This window comes from Hyperolius riggenbachi, chromosome 8 (assembly GCF_040937935.1).
Source record: "Hyperolius riggenbachi isolate aHypRig1 chromosome 8, aHypRig1.pri, whole genome shotgun sequence".
In the NCBI taxonomy this organism is placed as follows: Eukaryota; Metazoa; Chordata; class Amphibia; order Anura; family Hyperoliidae; genus Hyperolius; species Hyperolius riggenbachi.
The window spans coordinates 13,316,902-13,340,399 of record NC_090653.1 but is presented as its reverse complement, the minus strand read 5'-3'; the positions used below and the strand labels follow the sequence as shown (position 1 = coordinate 13,340,399).

At 44.2% G+C, this 23,498-nt stretch overlaps 1 protein-coding gene across 9 annotated transcripts in view; it reads left to right on the top strand.

Annotated features, from left to right (window-relative positions):
* The window catches only part of PCDH11X (protocadherin 11 X-linked), a 1,835,932-nt gene that overhangs the window by 266,966 nt on the left and 1,545,468 nt on the right, over positions 1 to 23,498 (top strand). For all 9 annotated transcript variants that reach the window (XM_068249999.1, XM_068249997.1, XM_068249998.1 and 6 more), the window contains one exon: positions 12,299 to 12,866. In XM_068249999.1, coding sequence (XP_068106100.1) covers positions 12,299 to 12,866 — 568 coding nt within the window. The remainder of the gene's footprint in view (positions 1 to 12,298; positions 12,867 to 23,498) is intronic.

Sequence of the window (23,498 nt, the reverse complement as noted above, 5' to 3'; positions counted from 1 at the left end):
AAATCATGAGTTAGGTTTGTTCACATTATAAATCGCCAGCGCTATCGCAAGTGCTGATCGATTTATTAAGAGTTCTGTAAGTGCCAAGCGCTTTTGCAGAGAGATTCGTTTTTTCACTTCCTGACATCAGCCAGGAAGTGAACTCATTCACCCAGAAATGTACAATGTATTTATTCATAAAAGCGCTGGGAAAATCGCTATACAAAAGCGCTGCGATTTCCCTATACCTTCCATTGAGCCAAAGCGCTCAGAAAATGGTACAGGCCGCGCTTTTGGAAGCGGAACGCAATCGATCCGCTCAAATGTGATCACCCTCATAGGGACTCATTACACAAGTGCTTTTAAGGTGATTTCTAAAATCGCCAGCGCTTAAAAAAAATATGGAAACGCTCATAGGGCTTAATTCAATAAACCGTGATAAAGCATTTCATGGCTGCGCTAGCGTTTTCATGTGCAATTTCGCGTTTTGTGTGCGATTGCGTGTCTCCGCGCGCAATCGCAAATTTGCACCCGCGATTGCATGTGAAAATTTGCGATTGCGCGTGAAACTGTTGGCGCAGCCATGATATGAGTTATCAACAGTTTCGTGAATCAAGCCCATAGTGTGAACAAGTGTACCTGAGACGAGGAGATTTATAGAAGTATACCTACCTGGGGCTTCTTCCCGGCTAATCACTCCTTTGACATCCTCATGCACTGCCAGGATCCTCCACAATTCGGCCGCAAAGTCCTCCAGTCTGTGGCATACTGCACATGTGTGGCACGGCCGCGCATGCCCACGTCGCGCTTCCGTCGGGACAGGTGAGCGTGTGTGGCAAACTGGGCCTGCGCCAACTGATCCCGACTGAAGGACTTTCGGGGCCAATTTGCGGAGGATCCAGGAGGTGCAAGAGGACAGCAAGAGAGCGATCAGGAGGAAGCCCCAGGTATTTTTATTTATTTTTAAATTACAAAGCAGAAAAATGGAATCTTGTGATTGGTGTAAAATTACCGCATTAATCCAAATAAAGGGTAGAGAAACTGAGAGCCCAATATAGTGTAGTATGTTAAGCATAAACGAAGTAAAGGTTATCGTGAGAAAATTATACTCACAAACGTGGGTTACCACAAAGGCAACCACTGTATAGGCAGGTGAGGAGATTAGGCCTGTCCTCACTCAGGGATAAGAAGTTGCTCTCTGTAGACGTGAAAGGGGGTAGATCACCCCTCCACCAGGGGTGGACACGGTATAGCAGTAGGAGAACAGAGGCGCCAGCAGGATAAAAGCGGATAAAAACTTTAACATTTGCTGGGAGGAAATGGTGGACTTCCCTCCACAAAGCAGACACGAAAGACTGTCTGAATAGTAGCAATCACATTTATTTAATAGTACCCCAAAAGGTTCAACTCGTTTCGCAGGCCCAGCCTGCTTCATCAGGCACTAAACGTGGGGACAAAACTGTAGACAAGAGACAGTACATTATGCTATAGTAAATTCTGCTGTTACAAATTTGCATATCAATATATTACATATCATAATGCATACCATATGAAAAATTGCTTCGTGGAGATGGCATAAAAGAGTTGGGTGTACAAGTAAACAATAGGGGGTAGAGGCTATGGAGCTCGTGATAGTAATGGGCTATGGGGTGTTATTTTACACAGATTTGCAATGAGTGGTATTGGTAATGGAAAAGGGTATATGACAGACAAGAATAATGGGTAATAGAGCATTGAGAAGAGAACAGGGGGCCAGAAATACAGGGTAAAGTGTGCAACTAAAATAACATAAAGAACTCACCAGAATTTCGGCAATAGCAGGTGTAGCGCCTCAGTGAAGTGGTGAGGACGCTCAACTCCATCAATCCAAATGTAGCGGAAACATTCTACATTCTCTGATTGGTCCAATGCTTCTGAATTCTGTGATTGGGTTAAAATTACCAAGTTGGGGTAAATTGGATTACCATGGAATTCTGATTTCTGATCAGAAATGCGCAAATTTAAATTCCACAAAATTAAAATAAGCACCCCCACCCCTTACACACTCCTGGGAGTTCTGGTTCACCATGAGCTTGCTGGGTAATCTTCTCTCAGTCACCCTTCAAGTTGTCAGAGTATGTCTACGGGGCAGTACTGTGACAATGACCATCGATTTCAGTTGGGAACCATTTTTTATATGTAATTTGATTAACACAAATACCTCTTGATAACACAACCCTGGCCTGAGTCGGGAACCTCCCATACTATCATTGATCTCCTCAATCACTTACGTTCTTTTGCGTTCTTCGATGTTCTCCAGCCTTAGTAAATCAACCCATCTTCCTTGGCAATTTTCCAAAAAGCGGAGATCAATTGCCATTAAGGAACAATTTATAATTAAAATTAATTTAGCAGAGGATGTGTCAGCTGTACATCAGTTTGTTTTATGTCCTACCGAGGCTATTACAAAACTAGTAAATATTAAAAGATTATGTGTTCCATTCTTTCTCCGAGATAATGATGTATCGATCTGACGGCGTTATTGTACCACTTTAAACCGTAGGCAATGGTGCCGGACTTTATTGGCAAATGTCAATTTGTGGTACTTAATGGACATTTATGTCCGACGGTCCGTTCTTGCTGGTTAATGCGCCTGGTGGTTCAGTATACAGAAGGGATCGTGTGGTGGATCGGATTATCATTAACGTGAGGAGTTAAGCCGTTATTGTTTCATGTTAGCCACGAATTAAAGCAAAAACCTAGGAGGACAACAATGAGCTTTCAAAACCATCCATGTGTCTTTGTCAAGAAGATGTGAGAACCAGTTTGGAGAACTATACAGTTCCTTCACGGGGAGGGAGAAGGGGCCCCCAAAAAATAATCATGGGTGTAATAAACATAAAATGGCTTACATCTAAGGAGAAGGGGCAATGCCAGTATAAGAAAGACATTATAATAATTAGACACAAAAACAGTAACGCGTTTCATGGAGCACAGTCCGCTTCCTCAGATCAAATAAAGCAGTGTCTGGGTAGCCAAGGTGCAGAGCTTGGAGCGCCTAAAAGATCAAGCTCCCCTCAATGTTCACACCTTTCCCTTTGCCTACCCCTGGTGACCCTCACAGCCTTGGGTCCATCTTGCAAGGGTCATACAACAAGTGTGGCCTCCATACTCTTCACACTTATAAGTGTAGCCACAAAAACACCTTATATGGAGAATGGACTCCTTTATTGAAGGGAATGGTTGGGCCCCCTCTTCAAAGCTCTGTGTCCCCGCTGCTCCCCTACTGTTACGCCCCTACTTCCTGGCCATGGTCCCCTCCTCCTCGTAGCTTGAAGTTTTCCTGCCCTCTTATAATATATTCACCCCATTTCTCTGTCGTATAAAATATTTTGTGTAACAAGATGAAAACCATTTAATTGCAGCCCCCTAAACTCCGACTTCGTATTTTTTTGCTCTCCTATTCATATACATTCATGAAGTTTAAAGAGGAACTTCAGCCTAAATAAACATACTGTCATTAAGTTACATTAGTTATGTTAATTAAAATAGATAGGCAATATAATCTCTTACCCACCCTGTTTTAAAAGAACAGGCAAATGTTTGATTTCATGAGGGCAGCCATCTTTTTGGTTGAAAGGAGGTGACAGGGAGCATGAGACACAGTTCCAATTGTCCTGTGTGCTGATCACCCCTCCCAGTTGCTAGGCAACCTGAACAACAACATAGGAAATCCCATCATGCTTTGCACAGCATCAGGGAAAAAAGCCCGGGCAGGTTTCTTTAATGGGTGGAGCTTAGCTAAAATGCAGCTAAAAATAAGACTTTGGCAAGAAAAACAAAGTTCTGATGCTGTGAAACTGTTAAAGAAACACCAAGCCTTTTCAGTTCTGCTGAGTAGATTTTTAGTCCGGAGATTTACTTTAACTTGATTTAAAGTGTAATTTTGCAATTGATTCCATATTTTCAATTTTCATAACTCAACTCTAACCTGTGATATAGACAGGCCAAAACCTGCTACACACTTTCAATTTTGACTGGCAAATGACTGGCCAGTTTTACCACTCCCATGTAGTATGAGAGCTTACCTGCACCATTTGTTCATAGTAGTCAATATCTGTTAGCCCAAATACTATATGGAGATGGTAAAATTGGACAATCATTGGTCAACCAACATTGGATGTGTGTACCAGGTGTAAGACAATCAGTCTACCTCACCACCCGATGTACAAAGCCAGTGTTCAAAAATAAGTTTTTGGAAATAGGAAATCTTACAAAGAGATAGTAAGACAGAGACTGAATCATGAGCTGTAGGAAAGGGTGACGCTCCTTCATGCCTCTATCCAGACCATATGCTCCACAGGTAAAATATGCAGCAAAACCCACTAAAAATAATAAAAAATGAGTCATACATTGACTCTGCTCAATAAAAGGACGCTAAGACTCCCCCCCCACCCCCACCCCAGTGTACTAGGGTGGATAATGGCAAGATTGAATGGATAGTGTACTGGTTAAGTACTGATATTGGAGACCAAGGTTCGAATCTCAACTCTTCCTATTCAGTAAGCCAGTACCTATTCAGTAAGGAGTCATTAGGCAATACTCCCTGACACTGCTACTGAGCACGCCCTTTGGGGCTGCAGCTCTTTTGATCGCTTGTAGTAGAGAAAAGTGCTATACAAAATGTTGGAATTATTATTTTTCCCATCATTCACCACAACCATCAACCGTTCGTAATGAAAGCAAAGTGAAAGAGCCAAGAGATGTTGGAGAGAGATCCAAGATATGTTCACAGAAGGTCTAAGCAGGTCCTACGTTCTTCCATGTTTTTCTCTATCCCTCCACCACCACCCCTTTCAATATGGAAATAACCAAGAGGTCTATATCTCACCCTAGATGCCATGTGCCATTTCCTGGACCTGATACCAGGGGCTGCTTGTGTAATGTGTGTTTCTAAACAAGATATCATTTCTAGCTAGACTAGTTTCTCTAAACATAAAACCCCTCTGGACCTTTGACTCTTCTCAGCCTACCATCACCACAACCACCAAAACGTTGTAAGAAGGGAAGTTGGAAAACCTTTGTTATGACTAGAGAAAATGTGCAGGCTTCAAATATCTCATCTCTGTTATTCCCTAAAGATGAAAGAAAGTGTTTGGTTATTCTTTTCACCAACGTGATGCCACCGTTGTCTGGACTTGGCCTTTACAAGCCGTCTTGCAGCTTCAGGAGAGCAGCTTGAATCGGGAAACGCACTCCACCCCACCCAGTGACGAGCTTTCCTGTTGAGTTCTGTTATCCTTCAGGAATCCTGTAGACAATTATTAATATTTATGACATTGTACGTATCCCTCGTAGCTCCAAAAAGGGAGGCCCTGCTGGCTTTTATCGCTGAGTACCAGGTACAGAACCTGCAACTGATACCATTGTGTCAGCGTCGATGAATATTAAAGAGCATTTTTATATTCTAACCCACAAGTAGATGTGATAAAATGCCCAGTGGGTGATTGTTTTTTTTCTGTCACTGTGAGGTAAAAATGAAAAACCTATTAGAAGTCCACATCTGTTTTTTGCTTGTTTTGAATGGTTTTAGTGTTCGCTACAATCAAAATCTTTTCTAAAGATTTCTAAATCTTGGAGAAAAGATCTTGCGTGCGGCTTCGAACAATGCCTGCCAGCCAGTCTCCAGTGTGCGATTGCATCACGTCATTGGAGGGCAGAGAAAGAGGGTGAACTTGGCAAAGTGAACTCTGTGGAGATGACATTTAAAGAATCAGATATTTTTGGTGATAATTTAAAGATTGGTTTTATTTATGAAGGTTCGCAGAGGGTGGGAAACTCAGCAAACCTGGACCAGAATATCTTAAAAAGATTTTCGGCAGTTGGGTGGCAAAAGGTATAGGAAGAAAATATCTTCTCTTTATACGTATCATGATCAAAGGATTAGAATAGTTTTTGGATTTGAATTGCTGTCCTATATTTCCATCTTTGAGGATTTCTATCATTTCCCGATCAGACAAGTAAAATGTCTCTAGAGGTGATAGAAACAACAACAATTTAATATTTCTATAGATTAGGGAAACCTATTTTTTTTAACTCATTTCCGTTCCATCGGACTTCCAGTCCCAGTGCCGGAACAAGGTCCTCCAGCACCCAAAGCTGCAACTGCGCCCCTCCATCCCTCCCACCCCAGCCATCACGCACTGACTGCTATTAGGCTAAGAGGCGCCCCAGGGCCCCCAACACCTTAATCTCTAGTTATCTGGCTTGCAGTCACTGCCATGTATGCCCTTTTCTTATTTCTCTCTGCAAAACACAAATAGGGGAATGATAACTGAATGAGTTGTGCACCCCCTCCTACACTGTGCCCTGAGGCTGGAGCCTCTCTCACCTCGGCCCCACCCTGCTCCTCCTCCTACACTGCGCCCTGAGGCTGAAGCCTCTCTCGCCTCTGCCTCTGCCCAGCCCTGTGCCCCCTCCTACACTGCGCCCTAAGGCTAGAGCCTCTCTCTCGCCTCTGCCTCGGCTCAGCCCTGTCCAGTACTCATATCAAAGCTCTGCGGAGGTCTTAGAGACAGGAAGTAAAGTACAATGTATGCAATGTGGACAAAGAACAGAAATAATCCCCCCCTCCCCCTACTATCCAAAACTGAAATAAAAGCAAAAAAAAAACAAGCATGAAAAGTCTCACCTTCTAGGGAGATAACCAGTGGATAATATAAGATAAATATTTGATTAAGTAGATGGCCTTGCTTCTTTAGAAACAATGACCACAATCAATATTGTAGCTTATATTCAGTGTCGGTGGCAGGTCACTACTACATGACAATGCAGAGACACCCCCCCATGTGGAGGTGGACGTTTGCCTCGCCTACCTTAAAGAGGAACTCCAGCCTAAACAAACATTCTGTCATTAAGTTACATTACTTATGTTAATTAAAATAGATAGGTAATATAATCTCTTACTCACACTGCTTTAAAAGAACAGACACATGTTTGATTTCGTGAGGGCAGCCATCTTTTTGGTTGAAAGGAGGTGACAGGGAGCATGAGACATAGTTCCAACTGCCCTGCGTGCTGATCACTGCTCCCAGTTGCTAGGCAACTTGAATAACAACAAAGGAAATCCCATCATGCTTTGCACAGCATCAGGGAAGAAAAGCCCGGGCAGTTTTCTTTGATGGGTGGAGCTTAGCTAAAAATGCAGCTAAAAATGATGCTTTGGTAAGAAAAACAAAGTTCTGATACTGTGAAACTGTTAAACACCAAGCCTTTTCAGTTCTGCTGAGTAGATTTTTAGTCCGGAGGTTCACTTTAAAAAGGCACTGTAATTATTTTTAGTAGGATGCCCACTTTTACTGTAATTTTCCTGCTTTCAGTACCAGAAACACGTCCTATATGTATATATTGCTGTATATTGCAACATAACCCCGCCCTCCCAGTGGTGCTTAGCCTAGGGTGTTTAGCTATGCGTCATTCTCCTCCCAGAGCATTATAGGAGTCTAGGCATTATTTTCACTGGCTTCATAATTATCAGTAAACAAACATTCTGAAGTGATCACCTGACAGGACTAAACTTTAAATAAATAAATTTCAGAATGTAAATTAGGCTAAGGAAAGATTTTACAATGGGCAAACACTGACTAAGTAATTTATAAATGAATACTGTAAAAAATAAATTGCAATTTTATTAATTATGTTATGTTCACTACAGGTCCTCTTCAACACAAATAGAATAGGTTACCTTTGTGGCAAAACTTCTTTCAGAGTATCACTTCATTTTGGGCCTCTGATACTACACTTTAGTGGTTTATGGTTTGCTTTTTTCGCTTACTTTCTGGGGTCATTTTGGACCTCCATTATATACAGATTTATGCGAATCATTCACTGCTCTCTAAACAACATTACAGAATGTGACGGCTGCATCGAAATTAAAATAAGGACATCAAGAAATAAAAGGAAGAATTTGCATTCTTGAAAGATTTAATAACGTGCGGCGCAGAGAAACGCTCTCGGATTTCGCCTCGGAATAAGCTGAACCTTCATGGATGAGAGTTTATGAGACGATTTTCCTTGACTGTTGTGCGATTAGCAGTGACTGGAGCTGCTTTAGGTCGGAGATTTATCGCAGGGGCGGAGGGAAAACTGCTGTCGTGCGGCTGAACTCGCAGGATGGATCTGCTCAGCTTGTAGTTCATGCAAAGTTTGCTGTTCTAAGGCAAAATTCTTTTTTTTTGTAATTCTTGGGAGATAAGCTGTTTAATTCAATGCTGTTGGAGGTTAGCAGTTAATTGCTGATTTCTTAAAATTAAAATAAACAGCAAAGCCAGGCGTGAGTTTGCCGGGTGTGAAGTCTCCATTAGGGTGAAGTAAATATTTGTAAATACTTTGTACTGTGCAAATGTGAAAAGATTAACAACTCTCCTTTACAGAAGAACTTTAGCGAAAAAAAGGGAAAAAATAAATAAATAAAACAATACATTGCAAAGTGAGACGTTATAAAAAAGAGAGATCAGGAAATGATTGATATCCACCATGTAATTTGTTCATGTTTATCCACAATTAGCCTGCAGGTATCATCTTTACTACTGGCAGACATGAAAAAAATCTATACAGCAGCAACTGCAATTATCTATAACCACACCCCCTAAGAATGTGATAGGTTAAGCGGCTTGTTGTTTTTTAAAGAAATACATATGCACAGGGGGAGATACTGGTTGCTTGGCAGTTGGAAACAGCTGTTATTTCCCACAATGCAATGAGGTTCAGGGACAGGAAACTGTCAGGACCATGGTCATGACATCGCACTGAGGGAGGGGTTTCAACACATTATCAGCCATACAGACCCCCCTGATGATGTATTTGAGAAAAGGTAAAGATTTCCCGTAGGAAAGGGGGTATCAGCTACTGATTGGAATGAAGTTCCAACCTTGGTTACAGTTCCTCTTTATAGTACCCCTGACCTCGTAGTTTGAATAAAATGTTTTTCATTTTTAACAGCACAGTCCTTTCCCTTTAGCGCCCCCCCCCCCCCCCCCCCATTCTGTTCTGTTCAGCCACTTGAGGATGGGCTGGGAGGAAGTGTCAGTACTTTCTCCTCTCTGTCTGTCATCAGTAACGCCCCCTCCACTCGACGTATTTAGTTCCTATGTGTACAGCACACCGCGGAGCTATGCTATGTGCGGTCTTCAGATAATTTATCTCAGAACGATAGTGTACTAATACAGCTATTAGTACAGTATCATTCTAAGCTAAATTACCTCAGAACCGCACACAGTGCAGCTCCGAAGTGCGCACATTGGAACTAATAGCAGCGAGTGGAGGGGGAGTTACTGACGGGCAGAGAGGAGAAAATACTGACACTTCCTCCCCACCCATCCCCGACGTTTTGATCCAGTCGAAGAAGGAGGGGGAGGGGGGGAGCTAAAGAGGGAGGAAAGGGCTGTGATTTCACAGCACAGCTAGTAAAATAACATTAAACAAATGTTATTTTACAACAATGTCATAGGTAGTTTAAACAAGGACTCCGAAACTGTTAAGAGTTTAGTGTTTGCCACATGCCAGTGTGTTACAGTGTGTGGGCAGCATCTTGTAATTGTTGACAAATCTCCCAACTCCCCAACGCACACACACATACATACTCACACACAGACACGTACAAAGATACGCACATCGAAACATACATACACACACACACACACACACACACACACACACACACACACACACACACACACACACACACACACACGCACATCGAAACATACATAGACACACACACAAAGGCATACATAGTCACATACACGCACACACATTTAGACACACACACAGAAACATACAGACACACGTACACAGACTCACGCACACACTAATACATAGACACACACAGCGGCATACATAGTCACATACAAGCACACACATTTCTAGACACACACACAGAAACATACAGACACACGTACACAGACTCACACACACACTAATACATAGACACTAAGGAGTTAATTTCACTAGGTGCCCATATACTCATCAATTTTCCAATGAGATTTCCTGCAAATTCAATTTATCTGCTGGGAACTTATTCCTCAAAATGTCAGAACCATCACATTTTTATTGATCCTTAACCAAAAATCGATCAAAAGTATTGATCAGGCAGGTTGGAAAACGTCGGTTAATTGGGACCAGGGCGAGAGCATTGGTAGATCGATGGCCCATATAGCATTGCCCTGCATTGAATAGTGCAACTCTGCAGTTTAATCGTTTATCCCTAGATTCCCTGCTGGAATCTATTGGAAATTGATGTGCAGTGTACGGTAGGAATCGGTTCCTTCAGAATCAATTCTTTTCAGAAAGGGATCGATCATTTTGGAACATTAGGTGGAAATCTATATGCGCTTTGAGTCCTATGGGAGAAAAGCGCTTTACAAATGTTATTGTATTGTATAGCCAGCTTTACTTATTTTTCACCTTAAAGAGAACCTGAGGCGGGGTTCTCACAACGAAATCCCCATACAGAGGCTGGGTCTGCCTATAGAGCCCAGCCTCTGTTGCTATTTAGATCGGCCCTAAAACCCCCCTGAGCTCAGTGAGACCCCATAAATCACAGCCGCGCTGCGCGGGCTGTGTTTACCTTTGTAACGTCAGTCTCTGCTCTCCCCTGGCTCCTGCAGAGCTCCGGTCCCCGCCCACGTCCCTTCCCTCCAATCAGTGGGGAGGGAAGGGATGTGGGCGGGGACCGGAGCGATGCAGGAGGCGGGGAGAGAGGAGACTGACGTTACAAAGGTAAACACAGCCCACTCTGACAAGCTGCGTGTCAGCAGCGTTGCTGTTATTTATGGGGGATTGCAGAGCTCAGGGGGGACTTAGGGGCGATCTAAATAGCAACAGAGGCTGGGCTCTATAGACAGACCCAGCCTCCGTATGGGGATTTTATTCTCAGAACCCCGCCTCAGGTTCTCTTTAACAGGGACCTGAACAACAGAACTTCCTCTCTACTCTAAAAGATAAGCTACAGTATAATAACATGTAAAGAAAATCATTGGTTTGTTACAGCTGATCCTGCAATAAATCTGCAGTGTGTCTACTTCCTTTTTTCATGGAAGCAGACCTGTGTTTACAAATTAGCTGTTCTGCCATGGCAGCCAGCTGGCACAGCTGAGAGATCAATATTACGGTGGAAATTAGTCATGGATGAAGCGGAATTACACAGCCTATACTCTCCAAATACACACGGTGCATTTCTCTATGTCTTCCTTCTGTCCTGCACAAGAGTTTAGGTCCACTTTAACTGTAAGGAGAGCTAGTGCATGAGATAAACAAATACCAGTGGAATTCGTGGACCTTTACAATGACACACGAACACACAAATATATATACACATATACAGACCTGCATATACATAGATACAGATATACACAATCTGTTCTTATACACGCACACATACACTGTATATACACACACTGTAAACACACATGGTAGTATAAATGATGGCGATATCCTCACTGTAATAGTACACAGGGAGACACTGCAGAATATCCCCTCTCCCTCTTTTAGATTCCCACTCACTTGTCCTATACACAAGAGGTCTCCACCAGCTTGGAGTGACTCCATCAAAGTGTATATTCTCAGTTACCAGAAGTGGTGCCGAAACCTCAAAACTCTCACACAATAATGATATAAATACAATCAGTTTACGTACCAGAAGAGATGGATAAAGAATACATTGAGCCCTGGGTTAGGTAGTAGATTTGGGGCCGCTTGTGGTCCTTTTGGTGAGTGGAAGTGGAGAGAGGTCAAAGACAGTGGCAGATGAGCCCCTTGACACTCACTAGGCCCCAGGCACCTGCCTAAGTTGCCTGGTAGATGATTCTGCTCTGGGTACCAGCTATATCTAGGAAGGTGTTCCTCTGAACACTTCCATACAGTTGGGGCTGAACAACATGACACACAGCTTATCTTTATATTACTTACTTTGCCTAAATTTACAAAAATGTGTTTACACTGCATATGTTTAGCTGTCAGGGATGATCAATGTTATGCAAATACTTCCAAGTTTATGTAAATTCATGTACATTTTTATGCAAATAGATGCAGCTTGAAAATGGACCAATCAAGCTCCACCCAGGTTTACATTGATTGGTCCAATTTCAAGCTGTGTATATTTGCATAAAAAGTACATATATTTGCATAAACTCAGAAGTATTTGCATATCATTGATCATGCCTATTAGACGTTGGCTTGATGACTCTTTGAATAATGAATGGTGCACCAGCATAGACTAAGATGTGGTCATCTATTTAATGTTCGTGTTCCTAACGTATTTTCTCAATTCTAACCCTTCCAGGTGTGAAAACGGAGGACCAAGTGTGGAGATGGGCTTGTGTTCGTGGACTTATCTTTTGGCCGTGCTATCAACCTGCATAGTCTTTGAGTCCGATGCTCAGGAGAAGAATTATGTCATACGGGAAGAACAGGGTGTAAATATATCTGTTGGAAACTTGTTGCGGGACCTTAACTTGACACTTGACCCCGACATAGTCCTCTCCACCCCTCTTCAGTTCAAGCTGGTGTATAAGACAGGCGATGTCCCTCTGGTACGAGTCGAAGAGAACACCGGAGAAATCTTCACCACCGCTAACCGGATTGACCGGGAGAAGCTTTGCGCTGGGATCTTTACAGAGAACAAGTGCTTTTATGAGGTGGAGGTTGCGGTTCTGCCCGATGAGGTCTTCAGGCTGGTCAAGATCAGGTTCTTGATCGAAGATATCAACGACAATGCTCCTCTTTTCCCATCTACAGTCATCAATATCTCCATACCTGAAAACACAGCCGTCAACTCTCGGTACTCTGTGCCATCTGCCATTGATCCTGATGTTGGCTCCAATGGAATTCAGGACTACGGCCTACTTAAGGTTAGTATCTACTGCAAATGGCAGAAGTCTTCGTAAATGTTGTTGAAAATAGTCCTTAAGATATCTTGTTATTGAAATACCTGAAGGACTAATACTTTTTCAAAAAGGTTTCACCATTCTAAAAGTTATAACGAAAGGACATACGGTAATAGTTTTTGGTAAAAACTCTATATATAAAAGCATCAACATAGTTGACAATCAGCATGAACTGGTTGTGAAAGAGGTAAGTACAAACTTCATTTTGCTAGAGGTGGAGTTATAGTGCAGTTAAAAGGAACCCGAAGTGTGAGACCTACGGAAGCTGCCATGTTTATTTCCTATTAAACAATACCAGTTGCCTGGCCGTTCTGCTGATCTTTCTGGTCAGTGGGGTCTATATCACACACAGGGGCGTAACTAGGAATAGTGGGGCCCCCCTACAAACCTTTGGATGGGGCCCCCTCCCGCCTTCTCTCCATGCCCAGTCTCCTCTAATATCACTACAGGACACAGCAGTTGGGGAGGGGTAGAACAGGCTGTACACAAGACCCTGCTGAACACTGAATAGAGACTGTCTGCAAAACACTGGATGATTTCTTATCAGTGGCTGAGCAGATGCAGTCATTAGAACAATTGTGGAGAGAGCAGAAAGTTTTTTTTCTCTCCTGGCCCTGTCAGTCTCTCAGGACTGGGCCCACTGTGGCTTCTGGGCCCCCCAGCAGCTGCATCCCTTGCAGGGTCTATTGTTACCCCCCTGATCACACACCTGAAACAAGCATGCAGCTAATCTTGTCAGATTTGTCATAGATATCTGATCTGAGTCAGAGGATCAGCAAGACAGCCAGGCAATGTGCGTTATTTAAAAGGAAATAAACATGTCCGTCTCCATATCCCTCTCACCTCGTTTTCCCTTTAAAGAAACGGGCTTTATTATTAACATTTATGGATAGTCAATGAAATGTCACTAATTCTGAGTTGATGCAAACTTTATGCAACATTACGTATTTTGTAAATTTACCAACTGCTGCAACTGGATTTTATTGGTCCATTTCAAAGCTTCCTAAATGTGTGTAAAATTAGCATCAAATCTGTAGCAATTAAGAGTTAATTTGTATCTCGTTAAAAAAGGTTCTTCCAGGCTGGAAATGTGAATTATAAAAAAAAAAAAAAAAAAAAAAAAAATTACCCAAATTTGGTAAACATTTTGAGCTGCTAAGTGGCCAACGTTTACAACTCTCACTTTGGCCTTCTCAGACCATAGCAAGATTTGCTGGAAAGTTCAGGAACTGAGTGACATCTTCAGGATACACAGAGATAGGGACTCCAAGAGCCCAATATAGTGTAGTAAGTCTAGTGTACATAATGAGTACATAACATACTCACAAAGCAGGGTCACCTCATAGGTAACCACTGTATCAGCAGGTGGGGAGAGTAAGCCTGTCCCCACTCAGGGTTAAAGAGAATCTGTACTGTAAAATTCTTACAATAAAAAACATGCCATTCTATTCATTATGTTCTCCTGGGCCCCTCTGTGCTGTTTCTGCCACTCCCTGCTGCAATCCTGGCTTGTAATTGCCATTTTTATGCAGTGTTTACAAACAAAAGACATAGCAAGATATAGGCTGAGAGTAGCTCAGTGTGTGAGTCATACAGAGTGTGCAGGGGGCCTGGAGAGGGTGTGTATAGCTTCTATCCAATCACAAGCAGCACAGCACATTCCTGCCTGACTGCCTCAGCCCGACAGAGCCAACAGAGGAGAGAAAATTAGATCATATAACAGAGATAACACAGCCACTGTGCAACTAGGAAGGGCTGCAGTTAGACAGAGCACATTAGAACAGGTATAGGAACTTATAGGATAGAAGAAATAAGGCTCAACATTTTGTTACAGAGTCTCTTTATGTTCTTTGTAGATCGGAAGAAAGGGGTAACACCGCTCCACCAGGGGTGGACACAGATATTGTGTATAAAGTGCAGACACGCCAAAAGGATAAAAATAAGATAAAACCTTTAAAATATGCGGAGGAGGCAGTGGTGGACTTACCTCCCCGAAGCAGACACGGAACTGTCACTTTCAAAAACACATCATTTTATTGACATACTCCAGAAAAAGGGTTGCAACGCGTTTCACAGGCATCAACCCGCTTCATCAGGAAACAAATGAGGAGTATAAAAACAGCAATGAGTCAGGATAACGCCTAGCGCCTCTACAGCATCTTCAGGAGGTTCTTCAGCTTGCTTGCTGAAGTGTTGCAGTTTATAAATACCCCAAAAGCAAGAATAATCCCTGATGGGACTGCTTAGAACTTTAACCACCAATTAAATGATATGTAAAACAATAATCATCAAACTACATTTAGTAGAGTTCCGTGTATTTGGTGATACCTTCTGGCCACCATCAAAACCAAGATCATGCTCATCGGAATGACATCCTAGTAAAATTATCGGGCAATGTCACTGAAGATACATTAGCTTTTGGCGTACATCTTCTTTAAAGAGAACCCGAGGTGTGTTTAAAGAATGTTATCTGCATACAGAGGCTGGATCTGCCTATACTGCCCAGCCTCAGTTGCTACCCCAAACCCCCCTAAGGTCCCCCTGCACTCTGCAATCCCTCATAAATCACAGCCATGCTGTGAGGCTGTGTTTACATCTGTAGTGTCAGTCTCCGCTGCTCCCCCGCCTCCTGCATAGCTCCGGTCCCTGCCCCCGTCCCTTCCCTCCAATCAGCAGGGAGGGAGGGGATGCAGGCGGGGACTGGAGTTGTGCAGGAGGCGGGGAGAGCAGCAGACTGACACTATAGAGATAAACACAGCCAGCTCTGACAAGCTGTTTGTCAGCAGTGTGGCTGTGATTTATGAGGGATTGCAGAGTGCAGGGGGACCTTAGGGGGGTTTGGGATAGCAACAGAGGCTGGGCTGTATAGGCAGATCCACAGTGTTTGTGAAGCGATAATACCCCTTAAAGGGGAACTGAAGTAAGAGGTATATGGAGGCTGCCATATTTATTGCCTTTTAATCAATACAAGTTGCCTGGCAGCCCTGCTGATTCTCTGCCTCTAATACTATTAGCCATAGCCCCTGAACAAGCATGCAGCAGATCAGGTGTTTCAGACTTTAAAGTCAGATCTGACAAGACTAGCTGCATGCTTGTTTCTGGTGTTATTCAGATACTACTGCAGAGAAATAAACCAGCAGGGCTGCCAGGCAACTGGTATTGATTAAAAGGGAATAAATATGGCAGCCTCCGTATACCTCTTACTTCAGTTCCTCTTTAACCACTTAGGGCCCTTTTCCAGTAGAAATTGCTAGCGTTCACGCTGAACGCTAGCGATTGCGATTTAGCAAATCTACAACATTTTGTGGCGATTTCCCGACGTTTGCGATCTCGATTTTGCTATGCTATGCACTGCATAGCAAAATCGCGGCAATAATCGTTCCGCCGCACAATCGCGATTAGTTATAAAACGAATCGCGGTAGTGGAAACGACCTACCGCTATTCCTATGTTAAAAGCAAACCGTAGCGATTTGGAAAATCACTAGCGGTTTGTGATTTTGCAATTCAGCAATCGCAAACGACGTAGTGGAAAAGGGCCCTTAATGACACCCTGACTTATAAAACCACATTGCTAGAGCCTCTTAATGGCTCCAGGACGTTTTTATAAGTCAAACAATGGTGCTGCCGCTGTGCGCATGTTAGATTAGTGAGAAAAAAAAATAGAAAAAATACACCTTTATTTCCAAATACTATATGGTCACCATACCTTTTACTAGGGACATAATTAAAATCTTGTGATAACCAGAACAAACAGGCAGATACAATGTGTGGGTTTTATGCACAGTAGCAGTGTTTATATTAAAACTATAGGGAATGAAATTGGAGAAAGTGTATTTTTTTTTCATTTTTCCTTGTTTTTCCCTTTAAAATGCATAGAAAATAAAGTAATTACTGAAAACAAATATCAACCCCAAAAAGCCCAATTGATGGTGAAAAAAACAAGATAAAGATCATTTCATTTTGATTAGTAGTGATAAAGCTATTGGCAAATGAAAGGGATGAGCACCGAAAGGTGAAAATCGCTCTTGTCCGTTAGGGTAAAAACCTCTTTGGGGTGAAGTAGTTAAGCGTAGGTTCCAAAAAGACAAAGCCGATGGTAGAATATCGGTGACAGGAAATTGCTGATATTCTAAACATTGGCATCACTTGGTGCTCAGATTAACTTGAGTACAAATCAGATGTATGCCTTGCTTGCTTGACTTCCAGGTCTCAACATTTTCAAGGTCTATCAGTCTTCTCGTCATCTGTCTGTGAGACCCAAAGGGGTCCATAGAGACTCTTCAAGACCGCAGCAAAGCAGGATCAAGTGCTGAGGCAATTTCAAAAGTGGATCCATTTCTAGGTTCCTAGCAATCCATTCAGTGGAGGAGTGTGGTGGAACTAAGGCTGCCCAGATAACATTGGTGTTGAAATCTCGGCACCAAAACGACTGTGGTGCGAGAGGCCGAGGCTATCCATGTGGTCTCGGCACTGGTAGTCTTTGTGTGCACCTTGGGTGATCGCAGTACTGCTGCACAGCATGGAGTGAGGCGAGAGGGAGCCTCAGGCATCTGTCCTAATGTTAAAATGATAAAGGGCCTCTTACTTTAAAGTGGAACTTAACTGTCGGGCATAAAATCAAAAATCAATTCTTTATTTTTATCTGGTAAACAAGTAATAAGGATGCTAACCAGGCAATACAAATGTTAAAATCACTATTACTTTTCTTGTTGATAAATGATCATTCCCAAGTTTATCTGACTCTTTGGTACATCTGCCACACAAAGGAAGTTGCAGGGCATGCTGGGTTGTCTTTTTTTTGCTTCTTTACTTTGCTCTCGGACTCAACTAATGCAGCCTGATTGACTAAAGCCCCCCCCCCCCCCTGTTTTCCCCTGCCACACCTCTGTTCCTCTCTGATTGGCCAATATTTATCATGCTGAGACAATGCACTTTCTATTGCAGAGCTGGGTGGGAGTGCCTGAAGACTGGGAGGAGGGCGGGCAATGCATACACAATCAGGCAAAGGAGAGTAAGGGAGGAAATGACATCAGGATTGGCTTAAAGATAGACACAGTTAAAATGGAGAATCCTAAGAAGTATTTTCTCTTATTTTACTATAGAAAAATCACTGAAATCAAAACGTGGATAGTGCATTACATATGTTCTGTAAGTAGAGCAAGTATTTACCACTTATATATGTGGGGTTTTTGTTTGAGATACAATGGCTGACAGCTCCTCTTTAAGAGCATTTTATTCTGTAAGCTTTTTATTAAAGAGGGTACTTCACTATAGAGCACTCCACTTGTTGTTTTCCTTCAAGTTCACTATGGCAAAACATAAAGCATGAACAGTGAGAGGTCATAGGTCATAATCTTAGTGTACAAACAGGAAGGTATATCATGCAGAGAGGAGAGAAGGGAAGAGAAAGAGAGAAGGTAGAGAAAAGAAGAAAAAGTCTCCAGTATTTGCCTCTAACAAGCAGAGTCTTTGAAAAGGAAGCAACATACAGTAGTACAGGTAGTACCCGGTTAACAAACGAGATAGGGACTGTAGGTGCGTTCTTAACCTGAATCTGTTCATAAGTAGGAACATTGTGCCATCTCTGTCCCCTGTACCTCCTCTGTGCCCTCCTGTGCCTCCAGTGTCCCCCTCGGTGTCACCTCTGCCCTCTGTACCTCCTCTGTGCCCCCTGTGCCTCCAGTGTCCCCCTGTGCCATCTCTGCCCTCTGTACCTCCTCTGTGCCCCCCTGTGCCTCCAGTGTCCCCCTCTGTGTCACCTCTGCCCTCTGTACCTCCTCTGTGCCTCCAGTGTCCCCCTCTGTATCGCCTCTGCCCTCTGTACCTCCTCTGTGCCCCCCTGTGCTGCCAGTGTCCCCCTCTGTGTCACCTCTGCCCCCTGTACCTCCTCTGTGCCTCCAGTGTCCCCATCTGTGTCACCTCTGCCCTCTGTACCTCCTCTGTGCCCCCCTGTTCCTCCAGTGTCCCCCTTTGTGTCACCTCTGCCCTCTGTACCTCCTCTGTGCCTCCAGTGTCCCCCTCTGTGTCACCTCTGCCCTCTGTACCTCCTCTGTGCCCCCCTGTTCCTCCAGTGTCCCCCTTTGTGTCATCTCTGCCCTCTGTACCTCCTCTGTGCCTCCAGTGTCCCCCTCTGTGTCACCTCTGCCCTCTGTACCTCCTCTGTGCCCCCCCTGTGCCTCCAGTGTCCCCCTCTGTGTCACCTCTGCCCTCTGTACCTCCCTTTGTGTCCCCCTGTGCCTCCAGTGTCCCCCTCTGTGTCACCTCTGCCCTCTGTACCTCCTCTGTGCCCCCCTGTGCCTCCAGTGTCCCCCTCTGTGTCACCTCTGCTCTCTGTACCTCCCTTTGTGTCCCCCTGTGCCTCCAGTGTCCCCCTCTGTGTCACCTCTGCCCCCTGTACCTCCTCTGTGCCTCCAGTGTCCCCATCTGTGTCACCTCTGCCCTCTGTACCTCCTCTGTACCTCCCCTGTACCTCCTCTGTGCCCCCAGTGTCCCCCTCTGTGTCACCTCTGCCCTCTGTGCCCCCTGTGCCTCCAGTGCCCCCTCTGTGTCACCTCTGCCCTCTGTACCTCCTCTGTGCCCCCCTGTGCCTCCAATGTCCCCCTCTGTGTCACCTCTGCTCTCTGTACCTCCTCTGTGCCCCCCTGTGCTGCCAGTGTCCCCCTCTGTGTCACCTCTGCCCCCTGTACCTCCTCTGTGCCTCCAGTGTCCCCATCTGTGTCACCTCTGCCCTCTGTACCTCCTCTGTGCCCCCCTGTTCCTCCAGTGTCCCCCTTTGTGTCACCTCTGCCCTCTGTACCTCCTCTGTGCCTCCAGTGTCCCCCTCTGTGTCACCTCTGCCCTCTGTACCTCCTCTGTGCCCCCCTGTTCCTCCAGTGTCCCCCTTTGTGTCATCTCTGCCCTCTGTACCTCCTCTGTGCCTCCAGTGTCCCCCACTGTGTCACCTCTGCCCTCTGTACCTCCCTTTGTGTCCCCCTGTGCCTCCAGTGTCCCCCTCTGTGTCACCTCTGCCCTCTGTACCTCCTCTGTGTCCCCCTGTGCCTCCAGTGTCCCCCTCTGTGTCACCTCTGCCCCCTGTACCTCCTCTGTGCCTCCAGTGTCCCCATCTGTGTCACCTCTGCCCTCTGTACCTCCTCTGTACCTCCTCTGTGCCCCCAGTGTCCCCCTCTGTGTCACCTCTGCCCTCTGTGCCCCCTGTGCCTCCAGTGTCCCCTCTGTGTCACCTCTGCCCTCTGTACCTCCTCTGTGCCCCCCTGTGCCTCCAGTGTCCCCCTCTGTGTCACCTCTGCCCTCTGTACCTCCTCTGTGCCCCCCTGTGCCTCCAGTGTCCCCCTTTGAGTCACCTCTGTACCTGCTTATACAAGTTTAAAAGCCATTTTTCTTTGAATTTTTTAAAATCAATTTTCTCAAAAACTACAAGTCCAATTTTTTTTCCTTGTTCCCATGGAAACACGGAATCCATGCCGTTCATATCGGCGAGTTGTTCGTAAGTCGGGCGTTCAGAAGTCGGCAACTACCTGTACTGTTATTCAGGAAGGTGAAAGAAGTGTTAAGTAATCCTCTGGGCTGGAGGGAAGAGCTTCTACATTATTGTACCAGGGGGCCCATATTTTATATAATCGTTGAGGACAGTTACGGCTCTTATAAGTCAACTGATAAAGAGGTAACGCCTTCATAATGGTACATTTCCACGTTTATCAGATTTCCATGTACGGAGAATTTCTTTTCGGGCCTAAAAGCATAATATTTGGATTAAGCATTGAGAGTGTTTACCTGGAGGGGTGCCATCCAATAGTGCTAGTAAAAAGGCTCTTGGTGAGAGTAGCAACTGTGTTTTTTGTAATTAAGGAGATAATCTTGGACCAGAAATGATAGATGATTGGGCACCCCCAAAACATATGGAAGAAGGTTCCAGAGTCTATATTGCACCTGAGGCAATTAGAATTATTTGAGTTAGAAATGTTATACATACGCATAGGTGTTAAATAGGTTCTGTGTAGAAACTTAAATTGTATTAATCGGTCTTTAACCGAAAATGGTATTTTAATAAAGTTTTTCCGTATTTCTTCCCAATCTGTATCGTCTAGCCCAAGAACCTCCTCATTCCACTGAGATTGACATCTTGATAGACTATAAAGTTTCTGCATTCTCTAATCGGTTGAATGCTTGTGAGGACTGTGATTGGCCTGAAATTACTGAGTTGCGTTAAATTGGATTTCCACAGAAATGTGATTCCCAATCCATTTTCCGAATGGAAATTAGCTTTCTGTTCTGGCGGAAATTTCCGATCATCCCTGGTTTCGATTTATATCCTTTTGTCGCAAGACTTATGGCCAGCGATTGTTTATTTATTGCCTGAGAGTTCTGTTAGGTGGAGAATTTTAGAGCACAGGGGTAGTGGCATTTTTCATGGAGTGGCATGTTTTTTGTGGAGTGTTTAAACTATTGTCTTTGGGTGCCAGATCTTTACACTTTGTTGTACACTACATACCCGGTGCTGAATGTAAATGCGCTGAGCTATCAGACACAAATCTACACTCACCAGACCTTTTATACTTTGCCAGCACGACACGGTCCAATAAAAGAATACCAGGGGCTTGTTATCTTCCCTGCTTGCCCAAACCTGCCTCGCTGAACCCAGATCAGTGACGAAACCCTTCAAATATTTCTGTTGTTCCACAAGCCAAACTGTTTGTTTTTTTAATAAGGGCTTTTTCCCTTTTAATGTTCTTTTTTAATAAGCCTCATTATTAGCCAGCGCAAGCGTGAGCTCTTTAACTCGGAATAAATAGAATCTTTTTAATTGGTTTACCGAGATCAGAATACGTTTCCCCCTTGGATTTGTTCAAATTAAAAGCCCAGTCTTGTTGTGGACTTGAAAAAGCTTTTTTATTTACATTTTTTAATTATTTTTTTTTCAAACCTTGTTTTAAAGATGAAAAATGTCCCCGAGTTTACGCTGGGTAATTCATCTTTATTTATTGGATTTTAATTTAGCATTATGACAAGGCTGCCGATTTATTAGCGTTGTAAACATAACTTTTTTCTCTTTTTTAAAGCGGTCTGCCAGTGTTGTGTGTGAAACCGTGACCCACATTTGAATTGGGCAATGCGGAGTCATTAGCAGCTGGTCCTGGGATATTGTAGCATGAGTCACTGGCTCTGCATAGTAATCATGTTTGTGGCTAATTACATCAACGCATGCCCTTAAAATATTAAAGGTTGGGAGCAGCACCAAACTCCGGGAAACGTAATCCAAATCAATCAACCTGAGCTTTACAAAAACTGAAAAAATTAACCGTCTGTGCAAAAGTTTTTCTGTAGGTCTTACTCCCCTCTCACCACACCTCAGTTTTCTCGCTGCTACCTCCCTAGTGGCGTAACAAACAGGGATGCAATGGTTGCAATTGCACTGAAGCCCTTGGACCAGAGGGGCCCTCCTTCATTTATCTTATTAACTTTGCGTTGGTGCTGTGCTGGTAATGAACACCTCTAGTATGTGCACTGCATAGTGTTAATCCTTAACAAACTTTTATCTTTACTCTGATTACATCTCTCGGACACTGCAGCTGTCCTTGGGCCTTGGGAAGTTTTTGGTCTCCATATAAATTGAGTGCTTAGTTATTGCCCCATGTAAAACTGCACTGGGGCCCCAAGCTCCTTAGTTACGCCACTGCTCTTCCCTATACCCCAGTTCTGTCCATCCTATTCTCGCACCCACCATACCACATTTCTCTTACTGCTTTCCACCTCCCACCATACATCAGCTCCCTCTCTGTCTCCTGACCATCACAACCACAAATCAATCCTCTGTGTCCCCCCATTCCCCACCTTCATCAGATTGATTCATGATAGTCAAACAATGAGCAGGAACATACCATGGGGTCAACAGAGGCAGGAGCATATTGTGAGGTCACTGGAAAGCAGGAACATACCATGGAGTCACCAGAAAGCAGGAACATACCATGGAGTCACCAGAAAGCAGGGACGTACCATGGAGTCACCAGAAAGCAGGGACGTACCATGGAGTCACCAGAAAGCAGGAACATACCATGGAGTCACCAGAAAGCAGGGACGTACCATGGAGTCACCAGAAAGCAGGGACGTACCATGGGGGCACCAGAGGCAGGAGCATATTGTGAGGTCACTGGAAATCAGGAACATACCATGGAGTCACCAGAAAGCAGGAACATACCATGGAGTCACCAGAAAGCAGGAACATACCATGGAGTCACCAGAAAGCAGGGACGTACCATGGGGGCACCAGAAATCAGGAACATACCATGGAGTCACTAGAAAGTAGGAACACCGTATGAGACCAGAAAGCAGAAACATACTGTGGCCAGAAAGCAGAAACATAATTTGGGTCCACCAGAAAGCAGAAACATACTATGGGGTCTCCAGAAAGCAGGAACATACTACAGTGACACCGGAAAGCAGGAACACAGTATGAGGACACTGGAAAGCAGAAACATACCATGGGGACACAAAGGCATAGCTAGGCTTTTCAGCGCCAGGGGACAAAGACAGTTTTTGTGCCCCCGCTGGACAAATTGGGAATGGCCATACATGAGAATGTGGGTGTGGTCATGGTTGGA